Below are 24,460 nucleotides of genomic sequence, written 5' to 3'. Positions count from 1 at the left end.
AGTGCTCTACTTTTTATTGCTAGCAGTGCTTAAGAAGGCTTAAGCTACGTACACACTTCCAATTATTATCGTTGGAAAACGAACGACGAACGATCCTGCACGATATCTACGAACGATCGTATAGCACCGATCCTGCACATAGAGATAACGACACGATCGTTCGTAGATATTGTACACACAATAGATACGATCGTTTGAGCGATAGAGGAACTATGTGCACGGCAGGAAAGTGAACGAGCGTTCGTTCATTACGCATGCTCAGCCCATGGACGATCAACGAACGACCGTACACACGAACGATGTTCAACGATCGTCGCCCAATCCGATCCGCCGGTCCGGTCGTTCCAACAACTTTCCTCGTTCGTCGGCGTCGTTGGTTACTTTTTTACGAACGATTTTTTGCCCAATCGATCGTTCGTCGTTCGATTGGAACGATAAAAATTGGAAGTGTGTACGCACCTTTACAGTTCACAACTTTAGGTAGTGGCTAGATGTTCACAAAACAATCACCCACAAGAATGTGATGTCCTGATTATTGACACATAGCTATGTACCACATATACATACACATTTGCAACTTACAAGAAGTCATGTCAATATACTTCATGTACCCCTATAACTGATTCCTATTTGGAGGGAACAGACTGGGTAAAAATCTTTGATCCTTCTGATACCCTCCTTCATGAAATGGCTCTCATGACTTTAGATATCAGGGATGTATAAAAGATTTAAAAAAAAAAAAACATTCGGTGGTCAGAAAATTTCCCCTTAATGAAAAATATTCTTGTCTATGGTTACCTTATCAGCATGTGTTATTGGTTGGGAGACAATTTTTATTTGGTAGTCACATTTGAAAACAGGGCTGTATTTGTATATGGCTACTAAATAAAAGTTGGATCTTACCAAGCCTCCCACTGATGGCACTTTGCTGGAGAAAAAGTGTTGGGCTGGTCACCTCAAGGGTTGAGCAGCAAAAAGTTCTAGGGACTAGGATCCTCTAAACTCCCCATCGGGAGGTAGAAAAAAAATCAGTATGCAAAAAAACAAACAGTCCAACAGCTTAGACACCACAGTGGTTACCTTATGTGGATGTAAGGATGTGGCCTAAATATTGTGGCTATGGCTATATTTGAAAATAAAGATGAATGATCTAAGAATATATGACCATGTTGTCTTAACAAATTCTAGAAACAGAGACAACGTCTACAACAACATGGTCTATTCTCTTCTGTCCCAATACTATATTATGGCTCCTTCTTTAGCCATCCCTCCCCTATCTCCTGTTTTCTTAGCACACCCAATGCAATGATGTAGCAAAAGACATCTATGTACACATTACCTTATTAAACTATATGTATGGATCATATAACTATGGATCATTTAACAAAATAAAAACATTGAGTAACTTCACAGGAAACCTGCCATGCAGAAACATGCAGGTTGTCATTACTGTCCTTCTGCTGAGAATGTAGACAATGTGGCTATCATATTTACTATCTGACTATAATACTTTAAGTTACAGACCCAAAGCAAGTATTTACAGTACACAAAGAGTTCTAACTTTAAAGTAACGAGATGCAAGAAATTTTTTTAGAACTTGGCATTTTCACAGGATTTGATGAAAGCAAGACTTGTTACTAAACTTTTAGTACAAACAAAAATAATGGCAAGTAACTTATGTTGGTCCCTAATGATTATTTTCTTGGATAATCCTTAGTTCTTTTTTAAGTATAGGTTTGAATGCCAAGAAAAACCATAATGACTTTTAAAAGATAGGTCGTTATATTAGGAAAGATGGTAGAATAACTTACAGTATTGTTGTTTTTCCAGCCCCATTGTGGCCTAGAAAAGCTGTTATTTGCCCTTCATAAAAGGTGATATTGACCATGTCCACTGCAGGCTTGTAGGTGTTTGCATAGACTTTGACAAGATCTTGAATACACACACCTGGCATCATTCCTGGAGGTTCGGGCTCAAAAAATGAATTTGCTGCAAATGGGAATCAGGAATAATTTATGTCTCTAATTTTAGAACAGGGTGTTTAGCACAGGGATTTTAAACATACATGTATTTTGGTATTTTTGGACTTTGACTTATGGTGAGCTTAAGGGTATGTTTAGAAGTATGTTCATACTAAGGTGTGCTGTTTAGTGTAGTGCCTAAAATGGCCATCTGATTTATATTGGTTTTTCGAAAGGCCTTCCATTAGCAAGCAGATCCCTCTGACATCTACACCAATCAGATTTTATCAACAACCTGTTGGGTTGCCAGAATAATAAATTAGATGAGTTTCTTTGAATGTGATGAAAGAAAAAGCATGATCTACCATTAGGTCACACTGAAAGCATATTTAATAGTGATAGTAACCATTTTTGCAACATTACTATTCATTACATTATATAGTAAGAATAGACATATCTTGAATATTACTACATAAAAACAGCCATGGTTGGAAAGCACTAAGCCCGTTCTACTTAAGTTCTAATGACTGACTTTAAAAGGTTTAGATGCCCCCTAAGCCCTACCCAAATCTTACATCTAATAAAACAGAAGAATAGTACAAAGACTATGAATAATACTTGTGTAAGAGTTCAAATGTCACTGGATCAAATTAACCATCATTTTGTAATAAAACCCACCAAAGAGGAGAGATATCATGATGGTGCTGCAGGAGGACAAATCTGCAGATTCATGATAGCTGCTTTAGCATTACAATATGTCTAAAATTTCCCTTACTATAAACATTGTCTTTTATTACAGTGGTTCATTTTTATCCCCTTAAAAACGTGTTAAGTGGAGGAGACAGTCCTCTACTTAACCAGAAGGAGTAATATATGGGAAAAAGCAACATACTGATGGTAAAGTTTTTATTTTTGGATTGAGTAGGGAAAATTAAAATTCTGATCAATAATTGTTATTGCTGTCCCATTGAATAGACTATACACTTAGGCAATTGTCCCTATTTCCTCTTCTTGTGATTACCAATAAACTGTGCTTGTATTGCATGTGTAGTTGTACAGCTTCTAGATGGGGTTGTACCCTGTTCTGTATACATACTTTCCTAGAGGCTGAAGCTTTACCATAATTAAATTATTGGATATATGTATTCTTCCAATAAACACTGGGGATTTTGGATCCTACCGGTATACAAACCCAAAAAAAGTTTGTGATATCAATACACTTTAATAAACAGACTCTGCTTTGGTCCAGGAACCACTTGCCATGTATTCTATTCTACAAGCCCACTGCAACTAGGTTTTACCAAATGATTCATCCTTGTCCTTTCTCTCCTTCTCTTGTTCATCCTTCGCCTGCTTCTCCTCTTTCTGTTTTTCTTTCTTTGCTTTATGTTTGCAGGCATCCTTATCTGTCAGTTTATTGTCTTTTGGAACATGAGCTTTTTCTTCTGCTGGTTTATTTTGGTTGCCTTTATTTTCATCTACATGAGTATTAGCTAAGAGCATTAAACACAATTACAAATATTACAATATTACAAATTACACATTTGGTAACCCTAGACACATACAGCATATTTATAATCCTTAAATGCAAGCTAAATTTAGAAATGTAATTTATAAATTGTTTTTAATGCAATATAGCTCTTTTTACAAGTTATGGATGTGGGATTGTACCTCTATTCTACTTGATTTCATATTACACAATTTATATGTTTAAAAGACCTACTAGGGTCTAATAGCTTAAATATATATTTTGTTGCCATATTATCACTTGGAAATGTCTGAAAGTAAGCTTTTCTTTTGGATGTGGGTTTCTGGCCCTTCTATTCATGTGTTTTGTGTTGGCATAAATGAGTACCATGGCATAGATGAGTACCATGGCATAGATGAGTTTTTTTTTTAGTGGGGGGAGTGCTGAACATCTGTAGTAAGACCAATTCTCCCACACAGAGTAAGAGATTGCCACAATGCAGCTGCTGGCAAGGTACAGACTTTTCTACTCAGGTTGTGACTGGTTTTATAATTAACAGGCTGTAAATATATAATAATAACAGGCTGTAAAAAACTGTGCCTAAATTGCTGGAGAGCTTTAATAAATCAGGTCCATTGAGAGAGAAGGGAGGAGAATAAGCGAGTGGCACCCTGCTGTGCTCTTTTCCATTGTATAATGGTCGTTCATGGATCCTTTAGGATGGATCCACAAACGACATTGGGCGATCACTGTACACGTCAGATTCTCTCCTGACTATTCGTAACTGGTGACGGTCATCTGAAATGTGTGCATAGACTTAGGCTGAAGTGAAATAATCCTATAGCTGGGAGAAGTGGTCTTTTCCTTATCCTAAAGTGTTCAAAGTTAACACATTAAAATGTAATTATACTATTCTATAATCTGTAATAACCTTTAAAAATGTAGTTTTTAAAAAAGGTAGCGAAGTTGTTAAATGATTGTCTAATTTAAGTCACTGTGCTCCAACCTTACATACACATGATCTTTACTACTTATTCAGCTATTTAACTGGGTTGGAACTAAATGTTCATGGATCTTAGAGCCACAGTCTGTTTAATGGTGCCCAGTGTACTCATGGAAATAGCAGATACCTTCTCTAAAGACAACCAGAATTTACATAATAATGATTATATAATATATAATAATTTTTATTAACAATATTTAGTCCACTTAAGGTAGATTGTTTTTGTTGTCCTTACCAGGGCTATCCTCTGGACCATCTTCAACATGTTCATGGACAGAAAGCTCTGTTTCTATTGAGTCACCTAAAGATAGCAAGTCATTATTACAAATTTTAAAATATGCACAGTATATAACAACAAACATCATACTATACTATCCCAAGTTATACAGGACCAAAAAATAAAATAAAAATGAATAGTCCATTAAAACATAAAACAACCACATAAGATTTTACTGCAATATTTGTACCTTAATTCCCCTGCAAACATTTTTTCTGCAATTAGGTATTCTAAGGCAGATAGCTACCAATATTCTTCCGGCCCTAGGCTGTCCCGGGCCTGCCCCAGTCTTTGACTATGATGAACTCATTTCTCATCTCCTCCTATCACCACTCTTTATCACCATGCTTCATCACGTGACATCACGTCAGCACAGGAAATCATTGGCTCCTTGTCCTGCTTCTTCTATGCACACTCTAGTCCTACTGTAAAGGAACTTTAGAAGACTGATACCTGGGTGACCAAAAAAATCTGAAATGGATCTGGTCCAGGATTAAAAACATTTACTAATTAATAGCAAACTTTAAGCACTCCATTCCAGGTTTGCTGGATCACCCAGGTTCACCCTTGAAAGTCTATTCTCTCCAGCCTTGGGGAGCTTTAATAAATCAGGCCAATTATGTCATACTACCTAAAGAACGACCAACAATCTCCAAGGAGCCATTCCACAGCATCTGGTGCTGGTTTTTCCTGCTGCACTGTCAGGTTCAGTACTCGCTCTCTGACACTTCTTGACAAAGATAGCAATGGCACGTACAGCCGCACTCCCTGGGCTCCCATGTTTTTCCATAATGTGAATAATGTGTCTTCTTCTGGGCTTCTTCGGAGTCTTGAATGGCCAGGCTGACCTAAATTTGACTTGCTATCGGCCTTCTTCAGTCTCTGCACAGAAAAACTATGACTCGGAGAAGGAGGGCCAGCAAAATAAGCCAGCTAGCTTAAGGAGAGAGTGCAATGGGTCTTATTTAATAAAGCTCTCCATGACTTTGCTAGTTGTTGGTAAATGTTTTTAATCTAGGACCAGATCCATTCCAGGTTTGCTGATAGGCTATCTTCTCCAGTCTTGGGGAGCTTTGATAAATCGGACCCAATGTGCGAGAGATGAGCCCAGCAGTCTGATGCCTTTCCTTACTGTTCAGTTACAAGGGTTGGGGAGAACAAGATCTGTAAGTGTTACTAAATTGTAGAAAGATGAATGGGGTCTCCTGCCCTGCCAGACTGGGTTGTGCCATGTGGCAGAGCTGTAAAAATGTCAGGACTATGTGAAAAGAAATACAAAAAATGCAAGGAAATCTAGCTCCATATTTAAATGTTTGCCTGGAGTTCAGCTATAATAATAAATCCCTGCCCTCCTAACATTGTTATACAAAACTTCATTTTATCTAAGGAAAGATAATCTCATATTACAATGCACTAATATTAGCCCTTTATTTCTCTGTTTGAAATTTCTCATTAGCATCAAAGTCATATTGATGAGTCACTGCCCAGTAATTCTATAAATATAATTATAGGCCAATTAGAAGTTCAAAGCCACAATAATATTCCCACTGTACTGTGTCTAATCTTTTTACTCAGTCACAAAATGCCTACACATTCTCATTCAGAATGATTAGAAGAGAATTTTTCTTACCATCACCTTCCCAATAATTTTGAAAGGTAAACCAATAGTTTGCCATGAATGGAAAGTACCAGGGTTTTGGGATGCCATATTCCCCTAAAATATAGAGAGATTAAATATTATTGCATAAAACATACAAATATTGTGTGTCACTACAGGTAATGCAGACCGATATTCACATTTTTTTACTTTATCTAAAAGGGTAGACAAGCCTTTTATAGGAGGCAAAAATTAGTTTTTTTCTGTAACTTTTTTTTTTAAGATTTGAAAGGGAAACCGCTTCTTATCTGTCTTTACTGTTGCAGCGGTAAAGTCTCAGTGGCTTTCCAAAAGCATTCATCTGATAAAGGAGTTGAGGCTGTTCACTGTTAAGGCAATTATCACTCTGAAAGGAATCAAATAACATGCTAGCAAAAATCACGTTTTTACATTTCTCTGCACATGATTGTGCTTTGCCATACTTGCCCCAATGCTTATGGTAGCTAATAGTCTTAAAACGAAGGCTAACAGTCTGGCACTATCCTCCAAGCCAGCTTCTGGCACACCATAATGGACACCAGAGTACCATGGAACAGAAATACTGTGCCAGCCCTGGTCAGGCAAGGTAGTATACATTTTTATTTCTGTGGTTATAAAGGCCTGTGCTCTTGATGCTGAATATGCTGTGAAGGCCTGTGAGTGAAGGGGTTGGGACATCAGACTTTTTAAACACACTGAAGTACCCAGGAATGCAGAGTCACAAGTGGCTGTGTGAATAAGACCAACTCACTACTAATGATTCTATTACAGGTAGTCCCCGGGTTACATACAAGATAGGGACTGTAGGTTTGTTCTTAAGTTGAATTTTTATGTAAGTCGGAACAGGTACATTATTTCAATAAATGTATTTTATGACAGATGTTTGTTTCAACATAATATTAGGCACCGTGGTCACAAACAAAGCAATTCATTAACTTCTGGAGCAAGCTGTGCTTTGATATGCAAAAAGAAACAACTGCATAGTTTGTCTTAGTCATTAAAGAGTAACAAAAGGTTACAGAAGTGCTCATCCCCCTAAGATTACCCACAACCTCAGCTGTGTTTAGCAAAAGAGTTTTCTTTTGCAAGTCATGCAAATTGCCCCCTCCAAGCCTCCTGCACGGAATCAAGCAGGGAAGCCCTGTTCACATCTAGGAGGCGTTCGTATGTCGGATGTCCTTAACTCGGGACTACCTGTAGTTCACTTCAATGAAAAAGTAAAAAATAACTTGTGTTCTTGATACTCCATAGCCCCTTCACTAAACCTTTACCATACTCTCTCTCCTCCTAGATATGAGGTAGCAATGTCCTTCTCAACCCCCCATGACAACATGCCAGGTGCCTGAGTGGTCAATCAACCAGGCCCAAACATTGTTATATAAAGAATGGGGAAGGTTAGCCATGTCTAAGCTCTGAAACAGATTAACATAGAGTGTATATGGAATGAATAAGTGACATGCTTACTAAAATTGGCAATTTCAGCAACCAATCACTAAATAAATAATGTCATCCAGGAAACCTTGCAGAATTGCTTTAATCAGAAAGTCAACTTTAGTCTAGAATACCTTGAGCAGGGTGTTTTTTTTCCAACTGTGCCATGTTTCTTTTACAGATTGAAGATTGCCTTCTCATAGTTATCTTTATGTCAAATATTGCAATTGGCCATTTAGTTTAATGGTTGGTACAAGATGTACCATTATACCCTAAATGTACAATATAACCTAAATTAAGCATGTATTACATTAATGTACATCCTCCTACCAGAACCAATTACATGTCTATTATCATTTTCTAAGATATTGGGGTTTGAAGATGGTATTCCTACCTGGAAAGACATGGTCAATGTACCATGCAAAAGTCCAGTACACAAGGGCATCAAAAAGCATCATGAATATGGAGAACAGGAAGCTGTACTCATCTCCCTCCACTGGGCTTTTCCGGATGTTTCCAAATTGGAGGCCCAGGCCTTGTTCTTCGTATCTAGACAAATACTCTGTTCCAAATCCAAAAGCCACTGGGGACAAAATGCTCTGCAACAATATTATACCCATAATGAATTCCATGTTATATTATCTATAGATTTTTATAATCACAAGGGTGAGATGAAAATGGGAATTATGCATTTTTATGATGTCTGTAGGTTCTCATTTATCCAGGTCGATGTGTATCTAGTGGTAAGTTAGTCACATTCAATTGAACTTGTAATGTTGAACACGTTTCACAGCTTTCCAAGCTGCTTCACCAGTTTTCTAATGAAGCAGCTTGGAGAGATGCAAAATGTCCTTATCATTACAAATATGTTTTCTACTAGCTGTATGTTCAAGGACTGTTCAAGGATGGATGTATCTTAAGCTTTACCTGTACCCATCATATTGCCATCCAGGCCTTCCATCATCTACAGTTAGCTCCTATTTTGTTTCTTTTCCAAGAGGCCATTACCCAGTTCTGATCAGCTATTTCCTCTACTACCCCCATCCCCTTGATAAGTTTAAATCTAAGTTTAAATATTTAGATTTTTTAAATCATTCATCCATAGACTACAATTACCTCTTTAGTTTTCTTTTTTAGTCCTCTCTATTATCTCCCAAGCTCCTGCCCTACAAATGTTCCCAGTGTAGCATAATCAAAAATCATTCTGCTTTATTTAACTCATTGATGAGAAATATTACATTTGCTTGTAACAATAATAATAATATTATTGATATTAAAATTATTTCTGCTATATTTTCTTTCAATCTTTCTTTACAAATAGTCTTAAGTAAAGAAACACCAAAAAAAGCACAGTACTCTATTAGAAGCAAAGCACAAAAACGTACTGCCATTGTTTTCAACTTAAAAGTCATGCGGTCCTGCCAAGCAAAGCACAGGATGTGTGGCAAGTAGAGTGTGAAATAGATGACCCCGCTGCAGGCTGCTGCCAGGTTGGCTTTAGAGAAGAAGACACTCATGAGGAAACCCTGCATGATGGTGGAGAGCGTGAAAGCCATCAGAAAGAAGAACAGGATTAAAGGATTGCTGTAGTGAAGGACTCCGCCACCCTGCAACCAGAAAAAGAAACTCAATCAGCGTGAGCTCTTATTGTGGATAAAACAAGAGAGAACAGGAAAATGGGATTCTGACACAGAGATAAGAAAGGAGAGGAAATAAACCAGAACCTCTTTAAGAGAACATAGAAGAACTGATCTAAAAAAAACACTAAATGACAATACATACAAAAACATATTAAGAATGAAGCATTATTATTATTATTATTATTTATAAACAGGATTTATATAGCGCCAACATATTACGCAGCACTGTACATTAAATAAGGATTGCAATTGACAGACTAATACAGACAGTGATACAGGAGGAGAGAACCCTGCCCCGAAGTACTTACAATCTAGTAAGCATTACAGGAATAACAGCTTTTGTAAGGCATAAAGAGAAATATATGGACTATGGGACATAAAGAATTAATCAATTCGGCTCAGAACAAATAATGGGATATTTTATTATTGGAGTTCACATGTTCTGTAGTCCTGTGATCTGTTCTACATGATTTGTTAAGCACCTGTCTAATAAATTTATCCAAGAAGTTTAAGAACCAGAATGGGAATTGGTATCGGACCTTTGCAGCCACCTACACAACACAGCAAAGAATGGAAGGAAGGGGCAGTACAAACATATTCAGTTACAATTCAGTGCTCATGTACTAACAGAAAACAGAGTGACAAAAAGAGTGACCACAACATAGGTCCATCAATATGTGCTTCTCATTCACTGGCACAGGCCAACAGGCTGGGGGTAGGGACAAGACCTTCTCCTAATTTTAGGAATTGTGAACCCTTCTCTACCTTTTTTTATTTCAGTGATCTGCACAGGTAAATACAGTGACAGAGAGGAAGAAAGGAAGAAAAGAGTGGCAAGTGTGCTAGAATAATAATACTTTATTTTTAGTCTGTTAACATAAGAATATATAATATTATTATTAGCTTTAGATAAGTTCACAACATCTGATACCTATCAAGTTATTCTCTAACACACATGCCACTCTTAACCCTTCCACTGTCACCATACTTACCTATCTAGCAAATCATCCATTTACATTTTACTACAGTGACCTGCACAATTCAAAGAGCAGCTCTTTATTTAACCAAACATATGCTGCATCCAACATCCTCCAGAATAAAGTGGGGATAGACTTTGCACAAAATGATATCATTATTCTGCTGTCCCCAAGATAACATGAAATCTAAATTTAGCCCTTCCTTTATAGGTGTTTATAGGTGTTTAGTGCACCATACAAAATCTTCCTTTTTTGATGGAGGATAGGAGAGGAAGGTGTTAGCTGCATATAGGGGGCCTGGCTGGCTGCAGGATCAGGTAGAGACTGCTCTACAGGGGGTTGCTTCGGTCCGCACAGTCAGGGGAGCGGACGCAAGACGGCCTTGGAGATCTAGGCCTCCGGTGTGCCTGAGTCCTGAACCCCCTAGGGCTTGCTGCCGCACTAGGAGCCCCATTAGGGACCCTCCAGGGTCTTCAGCTCAGCGTGTGTCTGCTGCTGAGGCTGGTACAGCTGAGAGGAATCCTCTTCTCAGGCAGAGCCCCAGGGTGGAAGGGGGGGAGCAGACAGAGGTCCCCCCCTTCTAGCCCTGTGCGATCAGTAGTGCAAGCCCCGAGAAGGCTTGCTGGGCATGAGGGTGGCAGCGTGCACGGGCACGTGGACAGGGGGTGCGCTCACGGGGGGGGGGGGGGGGGGGGCGCCCCAGGGCGGATTACTAGGGTCCAGCAGTAGGGCAGAGTTGCGGGGCTCCGGCCACAATAGGAGGGAGCCGCGGGGCTCCCTGGATCTGGCGGCAAGTGCAGGGGAGCTGGACAGAAGCAGGGCACCTGTTCCCTTCTCCAGGATGGCCGCAGTGGAGGAACGGGAGGCGGGGACGGACGGGCGTGAGGAGGAGGCAGGGCCACTGGGCCGGGAGTCTCCAAGAAAAAGATCCGGCTCGTCAGCAGTAAGGGGCGGGACCAGTGTGCTGGTGGCAAGTGTCCGGATCTCCGGAAGTGCAGGGAGAAGAGCCGGCCCGCTTCTGGAGGATGCGGCTGGCTGCATGAGGGCTGGCAGTGGAGGCAGTGCGGCCGGACAGCGCAGAGTGGAGGAAGGGGTCCTGCTGGTGTCGGCCAGGCAGGGGGAAGCTGCGCAGAGAGGAATAGAAAAAACAGCAGGGGTGGCAAGCGGCTTCCCGATCCTGGGTGGTCCAGGAAGTGCCTGAGCAGGAGGCTGAAGAGGACCTGTTGGAGGGAGAGCTTGCGGCCGGTGAGTGTCTGTTAAGGAAAGGGGGGGATTCAGAAAATGGGGGAAGGCGTGAGGTGCCCAGTAGGCAGGATGGTCTAGGGGGCCGCAAGCAAATCTGGAAAGGTGAGTATGTGGACCTTTTTACATTGTTGCCGTTGGAGCGTTTTCAATTGGATCGGTTCCAAGATGAGTGGCGGAAGGAAGAGGAGTCGAAGCGGTACAGGTTGATCCTACGGACGTTTGCTAATTGGTTGCAAGCGTTTGCAATATTCGCCAGTGTGTTGGGAGAAAAGGAACCAGGGCATTGCTCGGCCCTTTTCTTTTATTTGGATGCAATTGGGGAGGCTCATAGGACTTATGGGGGGGGGTAGCGTGGCTCAGATATGACGAGCAGTCATATCTGACGAGCAGTCATATCTAGGCAGCGGAAAGCTTTTCGTTCGTTGGTTCGGTGTGACCACAAGGACATTGGATTGTGGATGAAGCTGATGAGGCCGGGGAGGAGCGGGGGCGTGCAGCCCTTTTTGGGGGTGGTGGTCTGTCACCTTTCGAGCCCTCGGCCTTCTGTAAGAAAGGGGTGTGTTGGCCATTTAATGAAGGGGGGTGCAAGTTCGGCCAGGCCTGCTGTTTCAAGCATGAATGTGCAAAGTGCGGGGACATGCATGGAGCAGCCCGCTGTTTACGAGCAGGCAGTGGAGAGGGTCGGATGCCGCTGGAAAGAGGGATGACGCCGGTGAAGGTAGGTCCAATGCGGCCTTTCCTATGTAGGTATCCGGACCAGGCGGCTGCTAAGCTCTTGGAAGAGGGGTTCACAGAGGGTTTTCGGATTCCTTGCTCATTGAAGGAGCTCCCCCCAGTGGCAAGGAATTGGAAGTCAGCAAGATTACACCCGGAGGTGGTAGGGGAAAAATTGAGGAAGGAGGTGGGATTGGACTCCCAGAGCTCCTGGTGGAGCACTTGGTGATTTCTCCTTTAGGGGTGGTGCCCAAGAAGGAGCCAAACAAATTTCGGCTCATTCACCATTTGTCTTTCCCGGCCGGTGCATAGGTGAATGAGGCGACTGACCCCCGCCTTTGTTCCGTATCCTATACGTCGTTCAACAGCGCACTGAAATCGGTGCGTAAGTATGCCAGAGGAGCCCTGTTGGCAAAGGCGGACATAGAGGCGGCCTTTCGGTTATTACCGGTGCACCCGGATAGTCAGCGTTTTTTGGGTTGCACATGGGAAGGAGCATTCTATGTGGTCCGCTGTTTGCCGATGGGGTACCCTTTGTCGTGTACGCTGTTTGAAACTTTTAGTTCGTTTTTGGAATGGACAGTGCTGGAGGTAGCCAGGGTAGATTCGGTCATCCATTACCTGGACGATTTTCTTTTCATCGGGCCACCCGAGTCGGCGATGTGTAGGGTGTTGGTGGTGACATTAGATTTCTTGGCAGACAAGTTCAGTGTGCCCTTGGGGAAAGATAAATCGGAGGGCCCAACGACGGAGTTGTTTTTTCTGGGGATCACAATTGACACCGTGGCGATGGAGTGTCGATTGCCAGAAGACAAGTTGGAGGCATTACAGATTGATGTGGCAAGGGCGGTGGACAGAAAAAAACTTGCGTTGAGGGACTTGCAGTCACTCCTGGGTAAGTTAAATTTTGCCTGCCGGATCATGCCTATGGGGCGGATATTTGCGAGGAGATTGGCGGCGGCTACAGCTGGGGTAAGCTGCTCAGGGCATTTTATTGATATGCGCAAGGACTGGAGGGAGGATTTAGAGGTTTGGAGGAGATTTTTGAACGAGTACAATGGGAGGTCAGTTTGGTTAGTGGGGCCGGTTTGGAATGCCGACCTGGAGTTATTTACAGATGTGGCAGGAGCATCTGGGTACAGGGCATTTTGGCAGGGTAAATGGAGTGCTGAGCCTTGGCCTAAGTCCTGGAGGGAGGCTGGTTTGTTGGCAAATTTGGCGGTCTTAGAGCTGTTCTCTATTGTAGTAGCGCTGGAGTTGTGGGGTGGGGAGCTTGCAAATAAACGGATAAGGTTTTGCTGTGACAATCTGGGTGTGGTTCAGGCGGTGAATGCCTATTCGGCATCTTCGCCGCTGGTGATTAGATTGCTGAGGCAGTTGGTTTTTATTTTGCCTTCGCTGGAACATTACGATGGCTGCTGTGCATATCCCTGGTACTGTTAACAATTTAGCTGACTCTGTCTCGGTTTCAGTGGAAGCGGTTCCGGCAACTGGTTCCAGGGGCGGAGCGGCATGGTGTCACGTGCCCTCAGGAACTGTGGAAGATCCCCTTGGCATTGTAGCGGGTATGATTCGGCATTCAGTGAGTTCGGCTACAGGGTTGGCGTATTCGGCGGTATGGAAAGAATGGTGGGATTTCTGTGAGGAATGCGGGGGGGCCAGGTCAGAAGAGGATTTTAAGGGGGTGCTGATTTATTTTTTGTGTCGCTGTTTTGAGAGGGGGGTGTCCGTGGCTGTTATGAATAAAAAATTAGCAGGCTTGGCCTTCCTGTTCAAGTTAATGGGGTTGAAGTATTTGAGTAAGGAGTTTTTAGTGCGACAGGCGGTGAAGGGGTTTAGTAAGGGGAGAGTAAGAATGGATGGGAGAAGGCCGGTGTCGTTCCCCTTGTTGATAGCATTGGTGAAGAGGTTACAGGGGATCTGTAGTAATTGTTATGAGAGGGCATTGTTCAGAGTGGCATTCGTTTTAGCTTTTTTGGGGGCTTTTAGAATTGGGGAGCTGGTCAGCCAGGCAAAAAAAAAGCCGCGAGGGATTCAGGTGAGTGATGTAGGGTGTGACGGTGAGCAAATTAGGATTCGTCTGGCCAGGCCAAAAACAGACCAGGGGGGTAAGGGGGTGGATATTATTTTAAAGAGTTTGAGTGGGGGTTTGGTGTGTCCGGTGGAGGCTGTGAGGAAATTTTTGGCGATTAGGCCTGGGGGGGCGTTTTAGGTCATACGTGCGGCCTTCATAAGGGATGACTGGTATCTTGTTGTGCATAATTTTGTTATTCTGTTTTAGGTGGTTCCCAGTGTCTTGTTTGGATCATCGGGCACTCCTATGTGAGCCGGGGGGCCAGACGAGCAGCATTACGGCCGGATAGGCGGCAGCTGGGTTTCCCTTGTGCCGAAGTTGTAATTCGGTGGATTGGAGTGCCCGGGATGCAATGGAGTAGGCTGCTGGCAGAGGTTCGTCGGTATTTGCAGTGGGATAGGAGTCCAAATGTGTTGGTGTTGCACATGGGGGGGGAAGGATTTGGGGAGGAGGCCAGTTAGGGAATTATCCAGGGACATTAGGTTGGACCTGCTTAGACTGCTTACTTTGTTGCCGGGTGTCATAGTGGTCTGGTCCGATGTGGTGGCCAGGACACAATGGCGAGGCGCTCGGTCAGTGGCCCAGGTGAATAAAGCTAGGGTTAAGCTTAACAAATCGGTGGGGGGCTTTGTGGCACGGAATGGGAGGGGTGGTAGTCCGGCATATGGAGTTGGAAGGGGACTTAGGGTTGTATTTGGAGGCTGATGGGGTGCACTTGTCTGATGTGGGTATGGATCTGTGGTGTCTAGGATTGCAGGAAGGAATTCAGAGAGCTGTCAGGGTGTGGCGGGGCGCACAAGGGCAAGGTGTTGCTTTTGTGGAGCCGTGGTGGTGAGGTCCTCGGGGGAAGGAGTTGTATTGGACTGTTTCAGTGTGAGTGAGGGTCTCATCTATGGTATGGGACCCTCGGTAAGGTTGTTGTTGGGAGTGGTAAATTGTTTTGTGGTAGGGCTGTGAGTGCTGCTGGTATCGTTCCCGAGCTTGAGGTGCGGCTGGGAGCATTACATATCACGGCGGTGCAGACCCATTATGTGCAAGGGGTTACAATAGTGGGCCTTCGAGGACCAGTAACCAGGGGGTGTGTTTAGGAAAAGGATGTTTTATTAATGTATTAGTTACAGTTATTTGTAAGTTATTATTTAATAATTATGTGTTTATATATTGTTATTTATAGTTATTTTATGGGTATTTATTAAAAGAGTTAATATTTAAGTTATTTGTTAATAAACGGCCCAAAGGGGCTATTTAACCAAGTTGTTGTCTCGGTGTGTGTTTGGGGGTAAAGTGGTGGGGTGGTGAGGTGGGAGTGGGGCACAGCCTGCAGGAACTCAGCCCTATCACAGTCATGTGTATTTTTTTTTTTTGCCTTGACATAATCATTAACCAGTTGCAATTTAAATGTTTTTTGTGCTGCTATATGAAAGCACAGTTGCTGGTTAGGGAGGCTTTATTTTTCTGAATGCTGGTAATTGTAGTTCCACAAAAGGTATTACATTATGGGCATTCCTTTGCTCCAGATTTTCTATTTGCTTTATCAGTTCTATCAGATCTGACAAGACAAGGAGATAATCAAACATCGATCTGGGCAGTGTGTTGGAATGCAGAAAGTGCATTTGCTTTGAATGAAATTCTAAGAAAATCTAAAGCTTGCAGATAATCATTCAGCCATTACGGAAATACAGGTCAAGCAATACAAATACCTTTGGGCTATGTGAGGCACCTGTAAGGGAAGTCTCCCAAACATGTATATTTAGACTTGTCTGCTAGGGGTCATACATAACATGTGAAAAGATGGTTGCATTCATTCATATTAAACATGATTTTAGATTACTGGTCTATATAACATCTATCAATACCAGTAAATTACATTTGCTTTGTAATGTATAATATACCAGATTTTAGATTCACAAGAACTAGTCTAAATGGGCAACATTTTGGTAAGGTTAGCAAAATGGTGAATTTGGGGAAATGGATACAGGAAGGGCCCAAATTTCTACCTATTAAAGCTAAATTAAACCTAACATTAAACAAGGCATCAGGTTGATATATAAACAAAGTGGTGGACAGAATATCTGTTTTATTGACCAAATGTATTGGATTAGTCGGGGGGAGGGTGTTAAGTCTGATGTAACCTTGAACAATAGACGCCAAACTGAACTTACCTGCAATATAGTTGAAACCATATTTAATCAATTTTAATTATTTACAACAGGAAGCTAAAAGGCTTGGGAGGTCCCAAATATGTTACACAGATAATGAAAACCACTATTACATGAGTTTTTGGATTTGAAAAGTTCAGGTCCAAATACAATACTTGAAATATACACTAATCAACACGATTGGCTTTAGCTGGGTTTTAACAGATATTCTAAAATGTTAAATGATATGGATAAAGTTAACACATTGTATACTTTTACCATGACTGTCAGGGAAGTCAATGTCCTGTGTGTAGCCTTAGACTAGTATCCAGGGTCCTTTCAAGGTAGAAAGACATTCATTTGTCATATGCAAAAATGAGTATAGTCTAAGCCAGAAGAGAAAACCTGAATTGGGACTTACCACAATAACGGTGGTAAGAAGCAAGGTACTCAGGGTCATGACCCTAAAACTGTCAATGAACCATGTTAACCAAATGACATCATTGGTGACACCCAAATTTTTCATGGTCTCTTTCAGTCGCAGTTCCTTTTCTAGAACAATGTCCTTCACCAACATGGAGAGAGAGTATATCCAAGACAACACCATGAAAATTGGGAAGCAGCGATTCAGTGTTATCATAAACCTGCAAATAAAAAAGAATAAAATCAATAAAAAAGCTAAAAGGTCATAATACTAGATGCCCTCAAAACCTGTGCATCCATTTAAAAGCTCAACATATGTAAAAAGCTGTGGACCTTTTTTTGACCATAAACTAGACTGTGCAGCAAAATGTTTAAAAACATAGGTGTGCAGGAGACATACCCTAATATTGACTTTGCAAGAAGTACGGTGACTTGGGCAGGGCCGAGTTAAAGAAGGGAAGTAGCAACATAACAGCTTACTACATTACCTTTTTTTTATTAAATTAGACATTTAGAAAATTCTTGGGCCACAAATTAAGTGCATAACACTTTATATGATTTTAAATGTAAACAGTACAATTTTCTACTATTAGGTCCTGGACAGTCACCCATAACCCTCCATAATGGCCATCAGCCTGAGTCTTCACCAATCAGTGCGTACATACATTAAGACTGTGACATATAACTTACCATTTACCCCAAACCATGGGTTGGACTCCAGTGGTTCCATAATGAAAACTGTTAGGGATTGTTGGACTGATCTCTTCCTCATACAACACAAATGATTCACCCCTTTTCTTCTCCCACTCATTTAAAGGCTTACCCACGCACTATGCGACATCACTTATTCACATACCGACTATCCTTCCTTTACCACCATCAACAATAAAAAAACAAACTTACAAGTTTAAATCTGATTGGTGGATTTAAGAAATTTCTTAGTGCTGTAATTTTTACATCAGGTTTTCTGCATGGGAGAAGCAACAAGAATTCTGTAGTGGGTGTTTGTGGTGGTTTCATCAGATTACTGACAACATGGAGTGGACAGTTGTACTGTATGAGTGACTAAAGCATGAAATCACCAAGGGAATAGACTGCTCTTCCTGTATTCATCTAAAGATAGAAAGCAATCACAGTAAACTTTTTTTCTGCTTTTGGATAGAATAGGAAAAGGTTGGAATCTCTGTCTACATCTTTCACATGAAGCTAAGTTAATCTTCCTGATAGAGAAGGTCGTAAAAAAATTGATAGGGGTTCTTCTGCACTCCATTTTTTAGAGACAATAGAGCCCTGGGGGCCCCAACCCAAGCTCTATGCAAACAATGCCATTCTGACAATGGGGCTCTGGAGTTTATGTGGGTTTTGTTGTATTCTAAAGCTAGGTACACATGTCCAATGGTTCTTGCCCAATAGTCGGCTCATGACCGATATTCATCAAAAATCTGGTATGTGTACAGCACCCGTCGTCCATTGTCTGACCGACCTGGCGGATCCATGGATGACGGACGACAAACGATCCTAATGCAAGGGAAGGGGGAGAGCACGTAGTGGGGTGCCGCTCCGTCGTTCTCAACCTCCCCTCTCCATGGAGCAGAACCGAGCTGTATGTAAAGCACTCATAAATGCATCGTGCAGTCCATCGTGCATATTGCATGTGTGTATACAGCTTTAAACTAGCCCAGCCCCACTCTATTCTAAACTTCTAAAAAAAAGATTACCCTTTTTTTGTCTGGAGTCTATCTTTTATTAAAACTGGCCCTTGGGCATTAGATCTGCTTTCCTAAGAATTGTTAATTCATCAGGTAGTGAGCCTTGTATACTGTATTAGGTTTTTAATAATTATCACACATTCCAAAGACTGTCTGCTGTAACACTTCTTCCAATTACACCCTTCAGTGCAACATTCCCTAATGACATCTCTAGATTTCATTACACACTTACAGTCTTAAAAAAGCAGTTATTACCATTATATAGTGAAGTGCAGTGTCAAACAACATTTATCTTTCCTTTCCTTTTTTTTTTTAATACTACTGTTAAAAATTACACGTGGGATACAATCCCCAGCTAAGTTGTTGTGTTAGCAAATAAATAAACAGGGTCTTTTCCTCCTGTGTCACTGTCTCTATTCATCTGTTTTTTGCAACCCCTATTTATTGTACAGCGCTGCATAATATGTTGGGGCTATATCAATCATGTTTATTATTATTATTAATAATAATAATAATAATAATAATAATAATCAAATATTCACTTTTTTGTTTATTATTTGCAAAAACATTAAAGTAAAAAAAAAAAGAATGGGGAGAAATAAAATGGTCTATGATGTGGAAGAAGTGTGCTAGCAGCGTCAGCGTCATGCAAAGACTGGATTACATCTAAAGAGCTAGAGTTTAATATCCTACGCTTCAGTTCAAGTTGGGTTCCAGAAAAAAATACAAAGTATACAAACATGAAAATGATGCCACAAACAGTGTGGTTTACAAAATACAAAGCTATTTATGCTTGGTCATCAGGTAGGGTCAGCAATAGTATCTGCGGTTATGCCTTAACCTCTGGGCAGTTCAAAACTCACCAGTACAGGCCTATGTAGTATATTGTATTCTGAATGTTTCACACATGTTCTGTGAAAATCTCTTATACCTTTATGACATTAATTTTATATATATATATATATATATATATTAAATACCATATGATCAAGTTGTAATACTTTACTACTCATTTATGATATGCAGTCCAGTCGTGGTCTGTCTAGTGTCGGAAGGTGCCTATGTAGAACCACATACTCCAAATCTTAAGACAATTTTAAAGACATTTTCTATTCTGTATACATCAGATTGAATCTAACTATACCATGTTATTTTAGGAAATATTATTATTATTATTATTATTATTAATAATAATAAACAGGATTTATATAGCGCCAACATATTACGCAGCGCTGTACATTAAATATAGCTTTTCATAGAAGAATTTTCTAGTGAAGGACTAAAAGGTGTTTAATTTATTGTAAGTACAAATATGCCTGGTTTCCAAAATATGATTACACAAAGCTGCCAGACATATACCTGGAAATCTCATAAAGCCGCTCCATTATTATACTACAGTAATATTTCAGTTTGCTAAATTCCACCAATACATTACACCAAGTAATGGGTTATTTTATATATTATATATATATTGGTAAGCATCCTCCCACATGCCAAAAACATACTGGTGAGTTAATTGGCTTTGTCCTAGGCTGGGTACACATGTGCAATAATTGTCGTTGGAAAGGATCATTCACGATCCTCTCCAGCGACTAAGGACTGCACAATGCATGAACGAGTGCTGTACATACAGCACTTATCTGCTGTATAGAGAGGGGAGGAGGAGAGCGATGGAGCGGCACCCTGCTGGGCTCTCTCCCCCTTCGCTTCCATTACGATCGTTCATCATCCATGGATCCGCCGGGACAGTCATTTGGACGGCGGGTGCTGTACACAAGCCAGATTCTTGCCCGATATCGGCCCTGAGCCGATTATCAGACGAGAACCATTGCAAGTGTGTACATAGCCTTAGACAATGACTGTGGTAGGGACGTAAGATTATGAGCACCTCTGAGGAACAGTGGTAAAACAATGCGGTAATGCCTCTAGCTTTAAAGCACATTAATATTGTATATATGTATACACACATATAATAATCATACCATCATGATTAGTACACCTAAAAATCCAAAACTGTAAAGAATAAAGCTGAAAATGATATATCTCAATGTTGGGATGAATTTACTATGTGGAAGTGTGTTTATGCACCTTATGCTATGCATTAGCATGCTTTGGTAAATTCATTTAAATAAATAGAAAGTACAATAGGATATCAGAAATTATTAAAATGATTTCAATGCATACAAACATAAACAGAATGGTACTATCATACTGAAGTGGCCAAGTGGCTTTCTCTGGAGCTGTTCACAAATTTTTCAAAATGTCAGGCCTTATTTACATGATGTTATTTTATATATTTATTTTGTTTTGAATGGAGTGGCAAGAATGAAGACATAGATATGTTTTCCCTTATCTACCCCAACTCTACTGAAAATAAATCTAATTTCCTTGAAGATTTGCCTCCACTTCCAGTCTGATAAAACTGTTGTCGATAGAACAGAAAAAGGAAATGAAGCGATTTCTGGTTTCATTCCAATGGAGTGCCGGATTGCAATGAAACCCAACAGGGTTTCTACACAGGGCTGTGGCGTCATAACCTATACACTTTTGACAACCCTGGCTCCAGTTACATAATTATTGCTTCTGATTTCCCAGCCTTGGTATTCCTTCCCTATTATATTCCAAACTAAAAAACAGTTTGAGCTGGAAACTCTTTATATATATAAACTTTACCTATATATTCTATCAAATTTTGTGCCATTAGACAGCTATAAATAGCAATGATGTTTCAATTAATTATTGTTCAGTTGAATGTATCATTGAAGGAGTTCTGTCATGATGTGCAGCATAGCAAATAGTACTAAATTGTTACATGCTCAACTTTCCCAGTCATTATTCTTCTCCTTCATCTTTATCAACATTTGGAAAAACAGATAATTGCCATGGCCTCAGAGACATGGTTTGTAGCAACTGTTCTGGGAAACTTAAATCATCTTAAGACAAGGTCAGAGGGCAAACATCTAAAGCAGGGCAAGTAGATTCAAGTTTATCAACCTAAATTCTGCTGTAGCCTATCATTTAATGTTCACACTTACACATCATCGACAAAGCAAGGGTATGGCATCTGCTGCACATAGAGACCTGTAGGTAAATCATTGTTGGTCTGGGTCTTAATGATTCCATGATCAATCATTTCTTGAAGGTAAGCAAAACCTCCCCAGATATAACGAAAGTCTTCTACTGGGTCAGCCCTTGGGCCTGGATCCCAATATCTGGAAGAAAGAGAATTTTGTGATATAAATCATATACAAAACAAAATACCAAAAATGAAGAGCAGGAAAAAAGTTTAGAATTGGCAATAAATGTCTTGTATAAAAACTGGGAAGACAGTAATATCTTTGGTTACTTTTACATTTCAAGCCCTTCTGTCTTACATTATGAAAAAAAAAACTTTATGATATCCTTACGTCCGACATGTCATTCTAAAATGGCTAATGTCTCTTGTCATTAACTGGGGACACCGACCACAATAGTAAATCTTTGTTCACCCAGTTCATTTACTTTCTTCTTCTATTTTAGTCAAAACAACACAGACAAGAGAGAAAAGCCACAGACGTGACCCTAGGGGGGTATTATTGGCTAAAGCTGGCCAAACCCACAGAGGTCAAAACTGTTCAAGATCAGGGGAGCAACTAAGAAGATTGTAGGCCTGTTTTTCTTTGATCACATTAACCTGCAGACTTCAACTGGAGACCACCCAATTAAATGCTCATGTGCCATAATCCTGTTACTCTGAAACCATGAGTACTAAATATGATTTGTATCACCTTCTCAAAGCTGCTATGTCCTTGGTAGGGTGCAAAAAGCGTGATCCCTGGCTGTCAAGCTTGTGCTTTGGTTGAAATATAAAGTATTAGAGTATAAAGTGTAAAGTAAAGCTATTGTATTATTGCTTAGAATAACTACAGCCATTCATGCTCTTAGTCTGGGATAGGATGCTAGGAAGCAGCATCGTCTAATTCATGGTAAGAAAATTATACTTTATTTTACTAAAATTATGTACTGTAACCATGTACTTTGGGAATGATGATTTGTGTTCTAATAATTCATGGGAATTGTCCTAATAAAACTTGCACTAAATCATTTTCATTGCACAAATCTAGCTTTGGGTATTATTTGAATTTTTGCTGCAATACTCGCCCTATCTCTGGTTCTAGTTCCTAGTGAAATTTATTTTCCACCTCTAGATGGTGTCATTATTCCTGGAATAATGACAACCAACATTATATAACCCACTTCCTGTAAGTCTAGGGTGTCATGGGCACACCTCCTTGGGGTGAAAAATTAAGCTTCCATGGGCTCCCAGGAAAATGCTACAGAGAGTCATTATATGGTTCCACCCTCTGCAGTATTAAGAATTTACCAACTGGCAGAGAAAAAAGATTCATGTCAATACTGAACAGGACCAGGGACCCATAAATCAATGGGCCTGATTAACTAAAGCTCTCTAAAGCTGGAGAGGATAGACTTTCATCAGTGAACCTGGGTGATCAAGCAAACCTAGAATAGATTTGGTGTGGGATTGAAAACACCTGCTAAAAAATAGCAAATTACTTTTAAGAAAATCAATTCTAGGTTTGCCTAATCAACCAGGTTCATTGATGAAGGTGTATTCTCTTCAGTCTTGGAGAGCCTAAATAAATCAGGTCCAATGTATTTAGAGGTAAAAAAGGTGGGGTGAGGCAAGCACATTGATATAACAATAAACACATCAATATTGCTGTGAATATTGCAGCAAAACATGATTATTTTTATTTTAATGCTGTCCAACAGCTGGCATTGCGCTGTGAAAATTATTTAGTGTAAATTTTAAGTTGATCTGTTATCTTACTTACTTTTTACAACCAAAGTTATATTAATGGATATCCAGTAAACATAGATTAATTTGAAAAAAATATGTTTTTAATACCTACTCTACATTGGTCAAATAGAAAACAATTAAAAACAACTACCTATCTTTAATTTTGTTAGTCTTCTCCACAACATCAATATCCATGCGGATTTTGTACTTCACGTGAGGTGGAATTTGATTGGTCCATGGGTACATGTCCATGAACACAAGACCAGCCCAGAACTTATTCTCCTCCAGGAGATAAAGTGGATGGTGTGTCAAATGAGACTCATCATCATGACCTTCAAATTTATCCAAGGTTAGGCACTGAAAAAGCAAATGAAAAATTTATAACTAAATCAGATAGATTATAAAACAATATCACAAACATTAGTTTATGCAGAAAATACTAGTGAATTAGCTTCCACACTGTGCTTTCCGAACCTTTTCTTTTGTTCTTAGGTTTTGTCTCTATGTGCATACCTTAACTATCCACTTTAAGAGCTCAAGCCCCAATTTTCAATGCTTTACTCAACCATCCAACCAATATATAGCCAAGCTGATTTGCTCATGGCCATACCTGCAGCCAAGGGGAGAATCATAGACCAAAATGCAAATGGTTTTTGAGTAGTAAAGCAAAATCTGGTCCACCAACTAACAAAGGAAAAATGTTTGGGCAATTTTAGCGCTAAACATTTTTGATAAGCCATGTATTTTATCATGTTGTGGGACTTTGGATGTGTTATTATTATTAATAATATTAAAAAGTAATTATATAGCACCAACACATTATGCAGTGCTATATATTAAAAATGGGTTTTTATTATTGTCTAAATCTTGGGTTTTCTTTACCCATAAAACATACATTAAGACAAGACCTGAATAACTCTAAGGCAGGAGAAGTAAAGAGATGTTTTTTCCTATTTTCTCCCA

The 24,460-nt window shown here is 40.4% G+C and overlaps 1 protein-coding gene across 5 annotated transcripts in view; it reads right to left on the bottom strand.

The window, feature by feature from the left end:
• The window catches only part of ABCA4 (ATP binding cassette subfamily A member 4), a 122,193-nt gene that overhangs the window by 41,550 nt on the left and 56,183 nt on the right, over positions 1 to 24,460 (bottom strand). For 4 of the 5 annotated variants that reach the window (XR_011921922.1, XM_072419855.1, XM_072419856.1 and 1 more), the window contains exons 13-21: positions 23,649 to 23,854; positions 21,732 to 21,908; positions 16,986 to 17,208; positions 9,162 to 9,383; positions 8,171 to 8,375; positions 6,340 to 6,423; positions 4,668 to 4,733; positions 3,263 to 3,454; positions 1,812 to 1,989 (exon numbers count right to left, since the gene is read on the bottom strand). Coding sequence is in view for 4 of the 5 variants with exons in the window: in XM_072419855.1 (XP_072275956.1) it covers positions 1,812 to 1,989; positions 3,263 to 3,454; positions 4,668 to 4,733; positions 6,340 to 6,423; positions 8,171 to 8,375; positions 9,162 to 9,383; positions 16,986 to 17,208; positions 21,732 to 21,908; positions 23,649 to 23,854 (1,553 nt within the window). In the remaining variant the exon portion in view is untranslated. The remainder of the gene's footprint in view (positions 1 to 1,811; positions 1,990 to 3,262; positions 3,455 to 4,667; positions 4,734 to 6,339; positions 6,424 to 8,170; positions 8,376 to 9,161; positions 9,384 to 16,985; positions 17,209 to 21,731; positions 21,909 to 23,648; positions 23,855 to 24,460) is intronic. The other variant, XM_072419857.1, reaches the window with a different exon arrangement.

Source organism: Pyxicephalus adspersus, chromosome 8, assembly GCF_032062135.1.
Source record: "Pyxicephalus adspersus chromosome 8, UCB_Pads_2.0, whole genome shotgun sequence".
Lineage (NCBI taxonomy): Eukaryota > Metazoa > Chordata > Amphibia > Anura > Pyxicephalidae > Pyxicephalus > Pyxicephalus adspersus.
Note: the sequence above shows the minus strand (reverse complement) of the source record. Positions and strands in the feature narration are given on the sequence as shown.